Consider the following 20115-nt stretch of genomic DNA (forward strand, 5'->3'; position numbering starts at 1 on the left):
TATACTGGGGATTTATGTATGCTCCGGGTAGCTCTGTATGAATCAAAAGAAGCACGGTTGCTGGTTATTTTATCAGCTGTTTCTATTGTTTGTATGTTTTATTTGTTGTCTGTGATGCCAATAAAGGTTTCTGATACCTGATCTGAAAGCCAATGGCAAGATCTTTTCTACTCTTTAACAAGTATATAACAAATTGTGTCCTGCTTAACATACATGTAGCTAATTCTAAATAACTGCTTATGAAATTAAGGAGGCAACTTGTATGTTTGAATTTACTTTGATCAATGTGTTTTATTGCATCTCAGAGGGTATACATGCACTGGGTTTTTCTCAAACCAAAATACAAAGAAAAGCCATTTTGAAATTCTCTCTCTGACTCTCTGTCATTACAGTGTATGTTATCCCCACAATAAGTTCAGATACAACCTCTTTTTAAAATGGTACCATATATTGATTAAATAGTTAATTTGAAAGACTTAGGTGAATATCTTTCCAACTTTATATGCTTTTACAAAGAGCTGCCAAGCCACTTATAACACTGATTAACAGTGACCTTAACGAGTCAAAAATCTTAAGCCAAGCCATCAGCACAAACGGTATGAGAGAACAAACTAAAACATTAAAAGGAACAAGTTTTTCTGTTTGCAGAAAAGGGTGCAGTCCTCCAGTTTAATGTGATCTCTAATCACAGACAGTACGGAAAATACACAGTGCATTATGAGGATGGGAAACACTAGTCTAAGGCATATACAGAGAAGCACCAACTAACAGATGTACATAAAAGATAAAAAAACAACAACCCTGTAGTTTGTCATGATTTGACTATAGATACACTGAAGAGTGACCTAGTTAGCCTGACAATCCTTAAAATGTCTTCACAGTTGTGATAGGTTGTTCTCAACTACATGGCAAGAAAAACTCACCCTTTACTTATTTTCAGTGCATTTAAACAAAACTGATAAGTCAATTTTAAATGAAAAAGCTTTAAATATTTTAAAATAAAAGTGTTGGTATTTTTTTGTCTTCACACAGCAACTTAGAAAAGAATGTATTAATGGGAGTTTTCTTTATATTACCTTAAATAATAATTTTCTTAACATGTACAGTGCCACAAAAATAAACATTTCCCACCACAAATTGAGAATCCTGTGTTTGGAAGAAATATATTCCACACAAAAAAGGATTTTGTAGGACTGAGAGTGCTTTTCTTACTACCCAATATTATCGCACTATTTATTTATTTTTAAATAGATATAAGAGAAAGGAGACTTCAAGGGAAAAATTTAGGGGATTGCCCAACTTATTTACACTGTGACCTCCAGAAACACAGACACATTGCCCCAAATGCTCACCACACAACAGCTGCATAATCTGCCCTTATTGGATAGGTCCAGAAAAGCACTAAGAAGGCATCAGAAACATACATCCATTGTTTAAATTGTAAAACACATAAATAATAACCCAAGTACACAAACTGAGAAAGAGAGAGAGAAGGGGTCACAACTAAGAGAGTACACATTCCTAATGTTCACTTTCACAGCTGTGCTACACGTTTTTGGAAGTAGGAGAGAAGTCTGAATAAGCACTGGGTTTGGTAGTGGTGGCTCACTTGGAAACTGAGCAACAAGACTCTTCTTTGTAGGCTCCAAACTTGCATCTTCAATTATCTTGTCAGAAAACTGCAGCTGCAAAGGCAAACAAGGGAGAATGCGCGTGTGTGAGAGAGAGGTCAAGCAACAATTCAAACATCTGAATTAGTTTCATAGTTTTTCTTTGCAGAACTCTTGCATCTTTATATCCCTCAAGTTGTTTAAATAAGTTATTCCAGGTGGAAAATTCTGTCTAGAGAAATCTGAAAGTGGATTTGAAATTGTTTTTCCTCCACATATATATTGGTGTGAAACATAGCCCTTTACTCCAAATTGGTCACTCCTTCGGTATTGGCAAAACTGGCCTGGTTCGAATGTTTATTGGGACCAAAGAACCTATTCTTGTGGGGAGGAGCTTACAATCTCCATACATCTTAAAACAAGTAGTCCACACAGATGTCTGCATGAGCAGATGATGAAACTATACAATCCCCACACTCAGTTTGAGAAATACTGCATTTGGACCGCTTCACATACAGCACCTTCTTCATAAATGATGATACGAGTGTGGTGAAGAGGGACACAAGCAGCCACTCTACAAAATACTTGGCCAAGAAAGTCTCTCATATAATCCCCAATGGTTTTACAATACTTTGGAACACTTAATCCATTTAAAACATAACCACACCTTCCCAACAAGACATTGCAACACTATGTTGCCAACCAAGTACACCACCTCACAACTGCCAGTGTAGATAAAAGCTAATTACATTACTGAAGACATATGTAAGAGAAAGCTACAGTTTTCAAGGGGGAAGCAGGAACTACCTAAAGGGCTCACAATCTAAAACTGATAGAATGGAAACAGAGGAAGGGATGGCACATAAACTGGAGAATATACAACAACTACACGTACTTCGACTTGGTTAAAAAGCAGTATGAGGGAAAAAGTGCTGAACCAGCATACTGACAAATGTTTTCTCCCCTTGGTACTTTTGCACCAATCTGCAAAAGTTGGCAGGTATGTGCAGGGTATGACAAGCCAGGGCAAGAGCCCTGGGTGCCATTTGAAGGCAGGTGCCAGTTGCCCCTGTGAGTCAGGAAGCAACTGCAGTGCATGGGCTATCACAGCAGCAGCTGGTGCGATATTCACAGCAGTGGTTGGGGCGAAATCACCCCAGCTGTGAGTGCACACATGCTCCAGACGCTTCTCAAAGCAGGGAGTGACTGGAGCACCTGCCATCTGGGTGCTCACAGCAGCAGCTGGGGCGATTTCACCCCAGCAGCCGCTATGATCATGGGCGTGATCCTGGCACTCCCCTAGAAGTGTCATCACATGATGTCATTATGTTGCACAATGTCGCGTGATGTCACACCATTGCTGCCTGGGGCACCACGGAGTGTGTGAAGGGCAGGCGGGGAAGAAAAATTTTGCGATGCACATTCAAGTGTGCATTTTGCTGAAAAAGGAATGTAGAGCAGAACAACTACATCTGCAAAAGAAAGCCTTCAATGGGATGTGGATTTAGATGTGCACTGCTCTCTGGGAGAGCATTGGACCAGCTGCCTTCGCAACAGGGATGCATCTCTTCCTCTCCCCCCATCCTCACAAACAACAATTCAGGGAAACAAAAGCTGCAAACAAATTATGAGAAATTATGTGAGTGGAATTGATAGAGGTTTTCATAAACATTAAGACACTTTGAGGTTACTTTAGCAATGAGAACTGAACGTCAAGAAAATTCAATACAGCATTAATATTTTCCAAAGTACAACGAGTTTTTCAAGGGACCTATGAAATTGCCAGAGAGGAATACATGTAAATATGTTTGCCAGTATTCAAAATTAAGGTGTAATGAGCAAGCCATACCATAAATAGTTCATAAGAAATCCTTGATGTTAAGATCGGCTAATGGGTCTTTTGTTGGGGGTTTCTTGGGACTCTGAGTGGCAGGTGTGGGACTTGGAGAGAGCTTATTTCCCAGCAGAAAAGAGCAGGAGAAACACAAAATGAGAAAATATATGAACATACGGAAAAAGGCAAAGATAAACATTTAGATATTACAGAATTAAGATGCAACAGATATTTTTTGAATGAATATTGTCCCCACTTACGGATATATGAACATGCATTTGGCTCAAAAACAATCAAGCTGTTGGAGAATTTCCTTGGGGCAGTGTTCCCCAAACTGGGTGTCCCACCCTGATTTACTCATGAATAGGATACTGTGCCTCAGTCCACTTCGAAGAGCAGGCCAAGAGGAATGCATCTCTATCAGAATGGTCCTGATCTGATGAACACAGGCCCCAAACACTCAACAAGAAAGTTCCACCTCCCCAAAGCTTACAAGGAAAATGTACTGAGCCGTACAGAAAGTGAAACAGAGCTACACTTGTGCATTTACTTGCAAGTAGGCAACTGTGCTTCAACTCCTATCTGAGGCCAGATGAAGGAGAAAGCAAGACCACCAGAATGGTTCCTATCCAATGAATGTGGAACTCAAAACTCCACTATAGTAAAAAGGATAAAAGCGGGGGCTTGAGTGACTGGTAATGTGAAAATTTTTTTCAAGTCTCCCAAAGCTAGGAGGGTTCCTATAGAGTGTCCTTTTAAAAAGTGAGTCCTAGAGTTAAAACGTTTGGGAACCACTGCCTTAGGATACTTGTAAATCATAGAAAGCTTTTGCAACTGCTGAAAAAATGCGTGCAAATATGTAGGTTTGCCCCACACCAGACATTTCCTTTTTAAAATAACTGTTATTACCAAACATAAGCACAATATGCACTAAATTCGGGGGGGGGGGGACCTGACTGAACAATCAACTGCAATCTATTTCATAGCAATGAATCCAGAAAACAATTCAGTCCAACAGATAAAACCAAAAGAATCAATGACATCCCTAATGTTTGAGAGAGCCAGTTTAATGTTAACAGAATAAATAAATGGATACCAAATGGCAAAAAAGGAGTCTAGTTAACCAAATCCTTTTGATAATCTCAACTGGTAAGAGACCCAGTTGTTTTCTGATGGGCAAGGCCTTCAGCTCTTTTTATTCAACTCAATGGAGATTATTATGAGTTGCTTACACAGAACGAGGAACTAAATAGATTTCACTCTAAACTTCCCTCAGTCATTAAGAGATTGAGAACCTGCTTGGGTTCCCTTATTACAGAAGTTTAATAGTTGAGAAAAGGATGAACTTTTCTGTCTTGGCACCTGCTTTATGTAACTTCTTGTTCAAGAAAACATTTTTGTTCAAGAATATAAGAACATAAGAACAGCCCCACTGGATCAGGCCATAGGCCCATCTAGCCAGCTTCCTGTATCTCACAGTGGCCCAGCAAATGCCCCAGGGAGCACACTAGATAACAAGAGACCTACATCCTGGTGCCCTCCCTTGCATCTGACATAGCCCATTTCTAAAATCCAGTCCAACTCTCTCCAGTTCAATGATGTTGGGCATACAGAACCTTTTTATTTTATGCAGGTTGTGGATGCCTGTTGCATTGCAACTGTCACCGACAGTTGACTAAAAATAGTCAACTATTTTTAAATAGTTAAAAATAATGAACAATAACAATGATAAAATAAATTCCTTTCGTTTGAGTTGAAGAAGAGACACGTGCAATTGTTTCAAATTAAGAAAACCAAATTCTATTGCTTTGTAATAATCACTTGCATGTATATTTAAAATTTCAAATATTCAAAGTATTAGAAAAGCCATCACAGTCAATACGAAGGACATATGTCGACATGGAAGAGAACTAAGCAACCTTAGATTTTACAAAAAGAATGTACAGATCTGCTGAATTCTTACTTGTGCACCAGCTCCTGCAGCTGCTCCAAATGGGGGTCTCATCATAGGCTGCCCATACATAACTGGTTGCTGTGGCATCATTGGAACACCTGCTGCTGAAGGCTGCTAGAAAATAGTTCAGGGTGATTAACAGCGCCTGTCATATGGATAAGGCAAACTTGTGACTCATCTGGCTGAGGTGCTAACATGACAGGTACTGTTATGTTGCATTCCTTGAGGAGTTTGCAGTCTGTTTTTTCTGTTCTTCATATTTGAACTGTACAAAAATAAAGTCCAGCCCTTGCTGCACTAACTTTAACAGAATGTGTACAACTTATTTTGATCTGCCGATAAACTCCAGGGAATACAGTGTACAGTGCAGTTTGTATTCTGCAATCACAATGCACAAGCACTGAAACTGGTGTTCAGTGCACCATTTGGCATCCAGAGCACCCCAGCTTTCATTGTTTTAAAAAGACAACTGTGTTTGAAGTCTTCAAGGTTCTAAAAGTAAGCTTCAATGTTTGGGAAATGCTTGCTGAAATCCCAGAAGCTTGGGCAGAAGGAGCATTTGAAAAGGATTTGCAGTGGCTAGAGCACAGCTTTAGTGGCCTCAATAGCTTTTTCCCCTCCAGAAGCTTTAAGACACAAAAATATAATCATCATAAGCAAAGTTGCATTTAAGTAACAAAGGGCCTAAACTTATCCAATTTTCCATCACTGATAGAGTTGCAATTGAGTCATGAAGTAAAGGAACAAATGTTCCCTCACAGTGAGGAGGCCTCCATGACTGCCCTTCCCCCTCCAGAATGCAGCATACACCTCATTGGCATGGCTGCATCAGTGCTAGAAATCTGGATAAGATTGGGCCCACAGCAACTTATGCTTTTCCTGTTGCAGAATGTGCTGCAGTACCTTTTAATGCACAGAAAGAATACAAGGAGTCTTGGTTAAAAGTAACATGAAAGGAAACAAAAAGGTCAATGGAAGACATGAGGGTTGGTACTAATCCTTCCTGTCATTGTGTTTAGTTCTTATCTTTCACAAATAAATGTAGAAATAACTTCTAGTTTGCTTACCATCCCAAATCCTGATCCAGGCTGTGCAACAGGGGCACCTGATGTAGGAGGGGCAGCACCTCCAGGAGGCACAGATCCTGCCTAGAAACCAAAGTTAGTATTAAGACACATGCTCTCCACTTATTAGATTGTTTTACTGAATGGAAACTTTGGTTTTGAAAACATGGCGGGTTTTACTGTATTACAGAATGTAAATAAGGATGAAGTGGATAGAGAGATGCTCTTTACACTCTCACATAACACCAGAACCAGGGGATATCCACTAAAATTGAGTGTTGGGAGGGTTAGGACAAAAGAAAATATTTCTTTACTCAGCGTGTGGTCAGTCTGTGGAACTCCTTGCCGCAGGATGTGGTGATGGCATCTGGTCTGGATGCCTTTAAAAGGGAATTGGACAAGTTTCTGGAGGAAAAATCCATTAGGGGTTACAAGCCACGATGTGTATGTGCAACCTCCTGATTTTAGAAACGGGCTATGTCAGAATGCCAAATGCAAGGGAGGGCACCAGGATGCAGGTCTCTTGCTATCTGGTGTGCTCCCTGGGGTATTTGGTGGGCCGCTGTGAGATACAGGAAGCTGGACTAGATGGGCCTATGGCCTGATCCAGTGGGGCTGTTCTTATGTTCTTAAATACGAGAACCCTTAATAGAAAACCCTCGTAGAAAACCCTTAATACAGAAACCCATTCTATCATTCGTTGATCCTGTCAAAGTTAAGGTAACATAGCACACAATTGGTTGTTAAAGAGTTTTACTGTATATAATCAATTTACAGTCCAATCCTAATAGGACTGCCTGTGCTGTGGTACAGAGGTTCAGAAATAGCCCCCACTGTATCCTGCTGAGCTGGAGGTCCAGGGAGGCAGCCGGAGGTCTGCTCATTTTGAGCCCTTACAGCCGCAGTGGGTCTACTTAGACCTGGAACAACTCAATGGTTGGCACAGAACCGAGTAGCCCCATGTAGGCCTTTCTGGCACAGCGCGGGGGATAGGATGCGGCCACAGCCTCTGCTGCCATCCCTGTCCCCCTCTGGGTCCTAAACTGCCCCACCTTCCCCCTGGAATGCCTCCCTGCTGCTTGGCAGGGAATTTACTGTCAATGGCTACCAGAGCTCTGAAGACCTCTGCAGAGGCCCAGCGATTGCCTGCACTGGTCCCCTTACTGGTGCCTCCCTTCTTCTGGCTGTCATGACGCACTTTACGGCAAATTCGCAACAGTTGTTTCCCAGGCAGCACACAGGAGACTGGTGCTGGCCCGGAATAGGATCAGGCTGTTAGTTTGTTAAATATTGCAAAAGTGCCAGACATATGTGCATTAATTCCTACTTTTGCAGATATTTAAAGCTGTACTCTAGTTCCACTTTATCACTTCACTAGAATGAAGGCTATCCCTGGATAACAGGTCTCAGCTAGAAAGCAGTTTTATTTTTCTTTAGTTTGGTAGCCAATTCTCTGTTAATAAGACTTTAAAATGAAAGGCTATTTACATAAAACAATTGCTCAACCACTCTGGTAAGAAAAAAAAATTCAAGTTACAAGGAATGCATTCAGCAAATTACTTATTATTAGGTAGAAGTGTCATTAACCATTTAAATACTTCAAGTGTTTTATTGCACAAGAAAAATACTATATACAAGTAGTATAGTATCTTTCCCCCCCCTAACAAATAGCCCACAGTCTCAAGCAAAACACAAGTAGTACACAGTTCATATGTTTAATATTTTAACTAGCTTTTGCTATACAGTACTATCATTCACAGGATTAGCTGCTGTTATATGCTAATGGGTCAAATTGGGAGTTATGAAAGTGTTAAATATGAGCTTTGAATTTGTGTTTTGCGCTCAGGAGAGGTTGTGCTAACTGCTATACAAGCAATACTCAAAACATGCCTTCTCTCATGCACTGAGGAAGTAAACATTATTCTGCCAGTACAAATGATAAGATATCACTGAAAACAATAGACAGGATGGGACAGACTATTCCGAACATTAGTGAAAACTTTAGATACGGGGAGCAAAACAATGTTGATTTTGTGGGATGACATGTCTTGCATATGATAGAGTTTACAGCTACAGTAAATACCTTCCCAGTATACCCACCAGTACATATGCTAATTTTTTCACAAATATAGAGCACTGCATACCATTGAGCCACTTGGAGGAACACCACTTGACCATGTTGCGGGTGCTACTTTTGGTTGCCAATTGGCTCCACCTGTCAACTTCTTCTCTCCTGCATTCCACTGAAGGTCTCCCCTGAAGACAGACAATTCACACAATCATCTAGAATGTTGCCATTCATCTACGAAGGAGGAGAATTTACAACAGAGCAGAACTTTGGACAGAGACCTGACTATGCTTAAATGTATGCCTTCTACTGGCTGATCAATTAGATGGAGGATTCCTGAATCTTTTTTTCTCTGCAGATTGAACAATTCAAGTACTTTCATAGCCAGGTATAGTGGAAAGAATTATTAGTACTCCACCTTGTACAAGAGGGTACCCTTTCAAAAAACAACACAATCCTATGTATGTCTACTCAAAAGTAATTCCCACTGAGGACTGCAACTTGAAGTCTAGCATTTAGCATTCTGTGAACAATGCCATCCTAATTTCATTTTCCAAACACAATAATTTGAAGAAACACACTCACAAAGCAAGACTATTTACAGGGAAGCAAAATTACATATAAAATAGTACAATACCATAGAAGCCTTAGCAAATGAAAATAAGACATCTGAAATTTTGATTTCACAAACTACTTACTTCTTTGATGTGGTACCAGAAATTCCAAGATCTGTAAAGATGAATATAAATAATTTGCAAATTTCTTTAAATATGTTAAGAGACATTATAGTAGCCCTTCATATGACCCATCAACATCAGTTTGTTTTAATAGTTCTTGCTGTAAGACCTTACCATGCCCGAACTCTTAAAGAAAACTCTTACTAAGGTACTTTTCAGCCTACTGGATCAACTTATTTCACAGTTGACTAACTTAAGAAGCAGTTTAGCATTTATTCAGCTGTCCAAAACAAAACGAACAAAGCGAAAAATAATGTTCTATCACCACACCAACATGTCAGGATAGTTTTTGTACTGTAAAGTTATGGATGCAACACTAAAGTGCCATTTCATAATCATATCTGATCTGTGAATCTTCATTCAACACATGACCTTGATGATGACCTCCAACTAACAGTTAACCTCCACAGACAGGTATTTACAGAAAGGTGGAACCTACAGTACTAGCAATCAGCGTAGCCACAAACATCCACTGCATTTCTCACTTTAAAGACAAATCATGGAAACAGAAGTCTAATAGAAACAGAAGAATTCCAAGGGGAATTCTTTCCCCTTACCCCGGGTAACACTGCAGCAGCCTCAATGAGGCTACTCGGATCTGTGCCACCTCAAGAGTGGCAGTCAGATTGACCTGTACAATATAGTTAAAGATGGGAAAAAAATCAAACCCCCAGTTATGCCAACTTACTTCCTACTAAGCTTGCAAGAGAAGAATCAAGATCACTTCCAATGCCTTTGGTTCCAGCTGAAGCAGGAGCAGCACCCATGCCTGAAGCAGATAGGGGTTGACCAGATGGCATCATGGTTGGCATAAGAAGATCACCTAAGCCATCAAACACTGTAAATTTAAGGGAAAGTAGTAGTTTAGAGTATTAGTCTTTCATACAAGGAGGCAAAGATTTAAGGGTCAAACCATGAACTTTGTAACATATATAGTGGCTACAGATCTTAGAAGCGTTACACAGATTTACGGTCAATGTAATGCCAATGAAAGGCATGCATGTTATTTGACTAACAAACTGAGATGTCCAGTAATCCTAAAGAGAATATACTCTAAAATGAATATTGCAGCAAAACAAATGCCTAATCACAAACTCATTAAATTACCTTTCAAACTCTTAAGGTGTTGCATGTCCTGAATTTTCAGTATAGTAACTAATCACCTTCCCAAATTGCTACCATGAAATAAGACCAAAGAAAAGAAAAAAAAGGTTGTGTATTTTTTAAACATTTCTATCATATGAGAGCCAATTAACACATTGCTGTGACATAAGCATCTCCTTGTTACCCACTGGTATGTTAAACACAGGATTTGGCCATTGTTCCCCCCCCCCCCCCGGATTGCCTCTGAAAAAAGTGGAGATAGGCCCCAGGCTTGTTCAGTCTTTGCTGATTCTTCTCTGTGGTGGTGGGAAGTGAACAACTGAACAACCAGACCACTTTTCTTAGAAATTCAAAGGCTGCATCCCACTGGCCAATCAACAATCTGACTAAAAAAATAATGAAATACCTTTTAAAATATTTGTATTGCTGCTGAATTATGGATTTGAAATACATTGTGGCAACCCCCTAACTTATAGAGAGCCTCCCTTTACATAATGAAGGTTCATTTTCATTAATATAATTGTGCAGCTTTCAGTTGCTCATTTGTCCTCACACTGAGGGAATGAACAAAAGGGAGCTGAAATATCCAAGGCCTATTCCTCTTTTCTACCCAAGACAGTTCCAGAGAAAGACGGATATCTAACCAGTCCAATACATAGTTGTTGTACATGACAAGAGAACAGTTAGGGATGTCAAAGGGTAACAATTAGCTAGGAAAGTTCCAAAGTATCCTCCTTGAATTTTTGTCTATAAATATCCACCCAGCAAACTTGTGGGATCATTCTAGGTAGGCTGCAGGAGTGGCCTCAGGCAGAGCAAGTATGAACTTAGAGGAAATCTTCTCTAGCTGGAGATCTGCTGAACTTGAGCAAGGATAAGGAAGTCTTTGCAGATACTTTATGGAAAGGGTTCCCAATGCAGAAGTGAAAATAAGCCCACAATCTCAAGTAATAAAGGTATCCCCCCCACATATACACAGATCCAGTATCCATGGTTTCAACTACCCACAGTTCAAAAATCCCATCATGCAAAATTTCTTACTTGCTTGAGACTGCAGCCTTCCCATCATTCTGCTTGGTCTCCTGGCTTTTTGCTGACTGCAAATGGAAGAAGCAAGCAGCACTCAAAGTAAGTCAGGCAGACGGCTGAAAAGAATGTGACACTAACGTCTTTGCATTCTGATAAGTGGTGGGTTCTTTTCAACCCTCTGCACTGGTTCCTGTGAGTGCTGCTGCTTCTATCTTCCACTTTGCAGTCAGTAAGGATACAGGAGACCAGGAAGAGCGACAGGAAGGCTACAATATGAAGCAGGTGAGTCACTTGCACGATGCAGGGGTACAATGGGGGGATTTTTGAATGTTTTTGTAGGGTCCCCTTTTACCCCCAGTTTCTGTATCCATGGGAAGTGCGGGGAACCATTCCCTGCAGATATGGGGGGAGGGGAGCCTTACACACACCTTTTAATAAATGCATCTCTTTAAAGTCAACTAGAACAAAAGCTAATTCCAGGATTATTTTCCCACTTTATAGAACATCCCTTTACGAGTATTTGGCGTAATAAGTTTTTAAACCACATTTCTAAATTTATCAGAAAGCACAGGTTCATCTAGCAATTGTTTCAGTTAAGAAAAGCAGAACTTTTCTACCCCAGAAATCAGCTGATATTGACCACACTACAGGTAGCAATTTCTAATCTAAACCAGTGTCACATAATACATATACCTATTCACATTGGATGTGCAAGTTAATATCATAAAGCAGAACTGCATTATGCTCTGGCAAGCAATCGAAGAAAGCAAAGCAATACTAAATATTTGGGTTTTAAAAAACAAACTGATTCTCTTGCAGAACTCACCCAATTTGCACATTTGTAGCAAGGCCCAGCACGGAAGTATAGAATGAAAGATACAAACAAAATGACAGAGCAGTGATGAAAGGTTAAGCTTTATGTCAAGGGAAGAACACCCTGGAGTTCTACTGTGTTTAACTTCTGGTGCGCCATGCACGCTTAGCAAAGGCTCAGCAACTATTGCAAGACCACACATCCATAAACTGAATATATACTGTACATACAGATAGATCCTGAGAGTCTCTTTTAAATGAGCATGCATATAAAGCACATGCAAAGAAGAGGTGTGTATGCTTCAACATTATCTATACTGAAACTTTACAGCTGAACAAGAGGAATTATACTTCAAGTTAGAAACTAGTATACAGAACATTCACCCGTTTCAGGGCAATTCAAGGCAATAAGATGTTTACACCTGTAAAGAATATTTGAATAATGTCTGCTTATCTGCTAGAGTTTCACCAGTGCTACAGTTCAAGATACGTAGGGAACATTTTGTTCTGGAAATGTATAAGAAAACCTTCACTCACCTGAGGGATCAAAGGAACTGCTGGGAGCAGGTGAAGGAGACGGTGATACTCCAAAAGCTGCTTCAAAGTTGGGCTGCAGAATATTGGCCTGAGCTGGTGTAACAGGGGAAGGTGATGGGGAGGGGGCAATAAAAGAACCTCCAAAGCCTGTAATAAATAAAATGAAAAAGAAGTCATCAAGGACCAAAGAGCGCTAGTACTTTCTCAAGCTACAGCTTGTCTTATCCCACTCTTAGCCCCATTTCATGCACATTGATTAGACCAGGGGTGTCCAAACATTTTGGCATTATGTACATTTCAAATTTGAATAAATTTACTTAGATGAATATATTAGAGATGGAACATATAAATGAATGATGGCCTTGCAATAGCTCAAGGCCTATAAAAGGCTTTGCACAAAGCAAGGCTGGCCTTTCCTTTGCTGCCTCTGCTGCATCACAGATGTAAAACAGCAAGCAGTGGAAGGAGCTCACCTCATCCCACAGCTCGCGTGGGAGGGCAAACAGTCGCTCTCACACTGAGAGCAGTTGCATTGAGCCAGCACGGGCTCCAGCAAGTCTCCAGAGGGTCAGAGACTCATTGAAGACTGGGAGCTCCCCCCAGGCCTGACTGGGAGTCCCGAGGGCCGCAAATGGCCCCCAGGGCCAGGCTTTGGGCACCCCTTGATTAAACAAAAGACAGGAGCTAACCTAAATGTATACAACCATTTCCCTCAATTCCTCCCAGCTGCAGGTTTCTTTCAGTCAGACAACACAACTCTTACCTAAGTTGAAGAGGCTCATCAATGCTTGCCTCTTATCCAGGTTTTAGGAGGACAGAAAGTACTGGAAATGTCACAGAAATTATTTTCTTTTGACAGTTCGTTATAATGCTGAGAACCAAAGAATCCTAAAGAACTGTTTTTTCATTTTCACAGGGTAGGGGCAGGGACATGGGGATGAATTTATGGAACCAAGCAGGCAGTGGCCCCCAAAAACTTGGAAGCCACTGCCCTAAACCACTGCTCCAAACTTCCGACCACTGGGCACTGCCACGCTACGTGACTGTCGTGTAGATCTGGGCACAGGGACACTCTAGGCAGTCGTTTGTTGTCTGGCATCCCAAACAGCTGTGCAACAGGATGTCTGGGCAGACGCAACTGACCAGGACGTCCTTGTGCCCAGATCTACATGGCAGTCATGTGGCGCAGAGACAGAACAGTAAGCTCCACAGTAGGAACTGACAGAGCAGAGGGCTTTCCCCAAACCCCAGATTCGGTTTCTAGGCTGGGGTTTGGAAAGTTTAGAGCACAGCTACATTAGGGGTTACACTCTTTTAGTAAACTTTACAGCTAATCTGTACAGGCAAACATTTAAAAGATTTCTTTACCACTTTTTTTTTTTAACGCTCAAAGTGGTGTAAATAATGTTGTTGTCCTCATGACACAAATTGGGGACAGAGGCACTAATGATGCTAGCTAGTGCCTGCTTAAGACCGGTCTGACAGCTTGTATATTAGGTGAGCCGATTTTAGAACCAGGACAGCCAGCAATTGCTTGCTCCTTCCACGAACATTCATATCAGACTGCTCAGCAATGACTTCTGTATTCTTTTATTTGACCATGTTAGAGAGAAACCATGTTCTAAAGAGGTGGATAGTCACCTACAAAACACATACACTAGCTGGCATTCTGTTTAAAGCTTTAGTCTGCTCCAAGTGAGGAATAATATGGTGGAGGACACAACATCCTCCTACCAGAAATATTATAAAGATTAATATGTTCCTAGTCTGATTAAACATATGGAATATACCACATTTCTTTGGCGCCAGAAATACTTGCTGATGGAGAAGGCCACATACATCTGACACCATTCCTCAAGTTTTTGCATCTCTTGTCTTTCTAGAACACTGGGCTAAAGAATTAACGGTTTGCTTGTTACAGACAACTGTAAAGGTCTCCATCTGTATAGTGACCATAGGTTAAGAAGGCTGTGTAAAAATCTGAAAACATTAACCTTTGTTACTACCAAATATCTGCTGTAAATGCCCAAGAATTGGAAGCCAAGAAAAATTTCTTACAAATGAGGATTGGTTTATCTTAATTAAACTCACGATCAGCAGTCTTTCAAGCCTTTACCTCTGCTTAGTTCCTGAATCAAATTCACTTTGGAATTTTAAAAAGCAGGTTCAATTACTGTGTACATGCATTGTTATTAGTGTCCGAGAGCTTTGTGTTTAAGTAGAACAGAGACTGGATAGATTCCCATATATAATCTTCAGAGGCCAAGCAGAAATGAAGCCATGATGCTTCTCTGCATGGAATATTAAGGGTGACTGTAATGAAACATAGTTCTCAACTTTCAAGCAATCTTGGTATACCTGCACACTGCTTACTCCAGTTTTTTGTTACTGTATGGGCAAAGAAGTTTAGTATGGGAAAATTATTTCCATCAAGCTATGCCTCAAATTATCTAGCCCAGATAAGACTTGGTTGATTCTCCCTTATTTTTTCCATACTTCCTCCAATGAGTCCATGGCAGCAGCATACAACATTCTTGCCCCTATTTTATCCCATTAATCCTGTGGTGATAGAGTAGACTACCAGGCTATAAGACAGTGCCCAAGTTGATTTCTGAGCAGATCTTCTTAGAGTCTTACACTCTAAATGACGACACACCATACTGTCCCTCTTCTTTATAGAAGCTATCAATCACTTGTCCATACATTAGTTCCTCATACAGAATAAACTAAGTCTGAAGAGTTAGTTAAATGCATCAGAACTTTACAAAGACTGTGCTGTTCATATTCAGGAGAACATCTTCCAATGAACAGAAGTACACATGCAATATTGGCTTAAATGCATTTCTGACATAGCAAATTAAGTGGGGCCACCTGCTTTGGTGATCAGTTGCCCAATAACTGAGTACAGAGTACAGAAATATTTGTGGTACCATCGAGGGGCAGTTACCCCAAAAAAGCTATTTAATACTGCATACAATTGTTGTTCATTACCAGCCAAGAGATCAGCAGAAGCAGAGGAGCTAGAAGCAGCTTGGGTTGCAGTCTGGGGTTCAGGAACACTACTTCCAAAAGCATCTACAGGTTTTTCCATGAGGCAGTAACAGAGGCAAAAAGGTTTAGCAATGAATAAATTCATTCATCATTTTAGGAAAAACATACAACAACTTTATTTGTCATAACTGTAGAGGAAATGACTACGAGTAAGACAGAAAGGACAGTCTCAAGCACAATACTCGTTTTGTTGATAAACAGCCCTTTCAGCAGAAAGGAATGCCCACACTGAACATACAGTTTACAAAGTGTTAACATATCACAATGTACATGTAACTACTGGGTGAGCTGATCTAATGCAGTGTTTCTCAAACTTTTTTTTTTTGACCCTAAATACAGTTTCCCCATGTCTGGCAACCCATAGGGTTTGTACGTTTTAATTATAATAATAAAAACATCACTGTCATCACCAAGTTCTAGAGCACTGAGAGGGAACCTGTACAGGGCTGCAATTCCAGCTGTGCTGCCATGCAGTTTACAAGGGAACACTGCTTCCCCTGACCCTTAACAATATCCACACAACCAGTGTTTGGGTTATAACCTCTGGTTTGGGAATGACTGATCTAATGCCTCACCAACTGGTTAGAACAATCTAATCACCCTTTTGCACCCGACCAGAAATTTAGGTAAGGAGGGAAATTTTAAAGAGCAGGACAATATAGAAAATTAGCTTAGCAAATAACAGGTGTGAGCTACAATCCCTGTTATGTGATTGGGTCATTAAGTGAACATTCAGACCAATCTAGTGTCTTGGTTGTGTAAACAGTCATTCCCTACCAGACACTAGCTGGCTGCACAGGTTACTGGAGATAGATTACCTCTTCTATGCATTAAGAGCCTCTCTGTTGTATAAACAGACACTCTGCTGCAGGCTATGGGAGATGTGATTGCCTCATTAAGAGCAACTTCATTGTGCTTTGACTATCCCTCATATGGAGTCCTTATCATTAAGCAAACGGCTGTTAAGCACACCTGTAGTTATATGCACATCATGGTTAGTTATTCCTTGGAATCTTTATTCATCTGAAAGTCAGTTCAAAAGCTATCTGAGCCCAATCATAAATGCTGTATTTTCAGCCACATTTTACTGTCTTTTACAGAAGCCAAGATGGCTGCCAGCACACACTGTTGCTTAACCAACAATGGGAAAGCCCCTACTACACTTCTGTTTCTCAGCTGCTGATCTGATGCAGCAAGTTGTTTGATGGTAATACTCTAGATCAGGGGTGTCAAACGCATTTCATATCAAGGGCCGAATGGTATTCATGATGCCTGCTGAAGGCCGGAAACGATGTAATTGAACAACTCATAACCAAAAATTAGCACTTTTTCTCACTTAGGAATTCATTAACTTCAAATGACAGAAGAGAAAACACACATATCTTTATCATATTTCAAGATATGGGAGAGTCCAGTTTTCATGGAGACTGCCCTTTTAGCAGCAACATCTCAGCACTGCTCAGCAGCTGAGAGCTTGAGGGCCAGATAAAAAGCTTCCGCGGGCCGTATCCAGCCCCCGGGCCTTATGCTTGAAACCCCTGCTCTAGATGGATACTCAGCTGCACAAACAGGAGTGCCTCAACTTCAACTGACCGAGAGTCTGAATAGCTTACCAAAAAAAAAATATTCTACACATGTTAATATTTCAAAGGGGAAAGTTTTCACAGACATTTCAGCAGTGACATTTTGAATGGACATAGTTTTAACAATTTAAAACAAGCATACTCTTGAATACAAGGTCTCAAATCTACAGCTTTTTGTAAGTATGATGAGCTTGCAAAATTTATTCCAGAATTCCTTCCCCAATCAAATATTTTAATTGTAAACAGTTGGCCTGTCACAAAAAAAACCAAACTGTGGGGACAATAGCATTCTCCATTGTTGCCAACATATTACTCTGTTGTCCCATGTCATTTTATGTACTTAAAAAAATCTAAAGTCATAAAAGCAACTTCCAGGTGGAAAAGTAGTACAATAAGAGTTTGTAACTCAGGCTTGACTACATCATGCAACCATCTTCAAGATTTAGTATTTAAAAGCAGTTGTAACATTGTAATAATTTCAGCGTAAATGTCACTTTTCAGGAGATCCTTTTAAGTTCAATTCCTCAAAAACAAAGTTAAAGTGACAGCCCTACTATCAAGTTGAAGCACATCTATAAGTATCTCAAACCCCAGAGAAACAAATATACCATAGCTAAGCATCACTGCAAAGAACTCTATTTATGTAGTGCAAGAATGTAATCACTTATTTAAGCATTTTTGAGCTATTTCATGCATGGAACATTGAAAGTAATGAGAACAGATGAGAGAATGAAAAAAATCAGTTTCACTTTCTAACAAAGTTAAAATGCATACTACTCAAGCTATATAGCATGAACAAAAGTGTTAAATAATTTTAACTGCTAACAAATGGAACTGAAATGGAATGGGAAATTCTTTAATGGTGAGAAGGAGCAATACCCACCACCAAACAGGTCAATCACACCTGAAGAATCCACTTTAGCTGGGGAGGCAGTGGGCAGGGGCGATGGTGCTGCAAATGCATCCACTGCAGTAAGCATGACAATATTTAGTATCAGCAAATCAGGAGCGATGAGAGCCAACTACCTTGAATCCATGACAACACAGTAATCACACACATTGACTTTTGAGGTACTAGAACACACCTGTTGCATTTTTCTTGAAGTACCCAAAATTCAGTTGTTTGCACTGTACTATACAAGGGAGCATGCTGCAAGCAGAGAGCCACTTTAACACAGTTACAATTTCTACTTATCTTGCATACATTTGAGTTTTGCATAGACATCTCACAGACTGTATTTCTTTGCACTCCGTGTCCATTTGATCCCATTGTCTATAGCTGTTCTCTCTATACTTGTGTACATGCCGGTATATTATCCCCCTGACAACTCAGGTTGGAATGCATCTGATGGAGTGCAGTCAATATAAAAGTATTTGTCTTTAAGATGCCACAAGATTCAGACATTTCTACTTAGTTTCAGTTTACACTGATGTTGCCTACATTACACATTTTCCTTTCAAATTCCAAGTAAGTTCAGTTTGGCTTTGTTATAATGAATATATCTTCCTCCTTTCCCCAAGTAGGTGGAGATGGACAAGTACCCACAGCTCTATCTTTAACCAGGCAGTAGACTGCTCAGGGCCAAAGCAAGAAGGAAAGATTCTTTACCTGGCCCAAATACAAGACCACAGGTATGACTCCAATATTCTTCTGCCTTCAGGGCAGGGATGAAGACAGGAGAAGAAAAAGGGTGGAGGTAGAAGGATTCATACCTCCAGCTGGAATCGAACTACACTAACTAACTACACTACACTAACTCTACAGGAGGGACAGGCAGGGGCGTGTTGGAGGTGGGGTGGCCCTTTATGTTAAGGAAGGGATAGAATCCAGCAAAGTAGAGATTGAAGGTGGGTCCGACTCCACCGTAGAATCTCTGTGGGTTAAATTACCAGGCTTGTGCAGCGATGTAATACTGGGGGCGTGCTATCGTCCTCCAGACCAGAAATCTGATGGGGACCTTGAAATGAGGAAACAGATCAGGGAGGTGACAAGGAAGGACAGGGTTGTAATCATGGGGGACTTCAATTATCCTCATATTGACTGGGTCAATTTGTGTTCTGGTCACGATAAGGAAACCGGATTTCTTGACGTGCTAAATGACTGTGGCTTGGATCAGCTAGTCACGGAGCCCACCAGAGGACAGGTGACTCTGGATTTAATTTTGTGCGGTACGCAGGACCTGGTTAGAGATGTAAACGTTACTGAGCCATTGGGGAACAGTGATCATGCTGCGATCCGTTTTGACGTGCACGTTGGGGGAAGAATACCAGGCAAATCTCTAACAAAAACCCTTGACTTCCGACGGGCGGACTTCCCTCAAATGAGGAGGCTGGTTAGAAGGAGGTTGAAAGGGAGGGTAAAAAGAGTCCAGTCTCTCCAGAGTGCATGGAGGCTGCTTAAAACAACAGTAATAGAGGCCCAGCAGAGGTGTATACCGCAAAGAAAGAAGGGTTCCACTAAATCCAGGAGGGTGCCCGCATGGCTAACCAGCCAAGTTAGAGAGGCTGTGAAGGGCAAGGAAGCTTCCTTCCGTAAATGGAAGTCTTGCCCTAATGAAGAGAATAAAAAGGAACATAAACTGTGGCAAAAGAAATGTAAGAAGGTGATAGGGGAGGCCAAGCGAGACTATGAGGAACGCATGGCCAGCAACATTAAGGGGAATAATAAAAGCTTCTTCAAATATGTTAGAAGCAGGAAACCCGCCAGAGAAGCGGTTGGCCCTCTGGATGG

At 40.7% G+C, this 20115-nt stretch overlaps 1 protein-coding gene across 1 annotated transcript in view; it reads right to left on the reverse strand.

The window, feature by feature from the left end:
• Positions 1 to 359: 359 nt before the first annotated feature.
• The window catches only part of SNAP91 (synaptosome associated protein 91), an 81172-nt gene continuing 61416 nt past the window's right edge, over positions 360 to 20115 (reverse strand). Inside the window, exons 20-29 of the mRNA XM_066609864.1 lie at positions 18268 to 18351; positions 15742 to 15825; positions 12751 to 12897; positions 9956 to 10105; positions 9229 to 9259; positions 8607 to 8718; positions 6466 to 6546; positions 5408 to 5512; positions 3460 to 3562; positions 360 to 1685 (exon numbers count right to left, since the gene is read on the reverse strand). Coding sequence (XP_066465961.1) covers positions 3470 to 3562; positions 5408 to 5512; positions 6466 to 6546; positions 8607 to 8718; positions 9229 to 9259; positions 9956 to 10105; positions 12751 to 12897; positions 15742 to 15825; positions 18268 to 18351 — 887 coding nt within the window. The 3' untranslated portion in view covers positions 360 to 1685; positions 3460 to 3469. The remainder of the gene's footprint in view (positions 1686 to 3459; positions 3563 to 5407; positions 5513 to 6465; positions 6547 to 8606; positions 8719 to 9228; positions 9260 to 9955; positions 10106 to 12750; positions 12898 to 15741; positions 15826 to 18267; positions 18352 to 20115) is intronic.

This window comes from Tiliqua scincoides, chromosome 1 (genome assembly GCF_035046505.1).
Source record: "Tiliqua scincoides isolate rTilSci1 chromosome 1, rTilSci1.hap2, whole genome shotgun sequence".
Lineage (NCBI taxonomy): Eukaryota > Metazoa > Chordata > Lepidosauria > Squamata > Scincidae > Tiliqua > Tiliqua scincoides.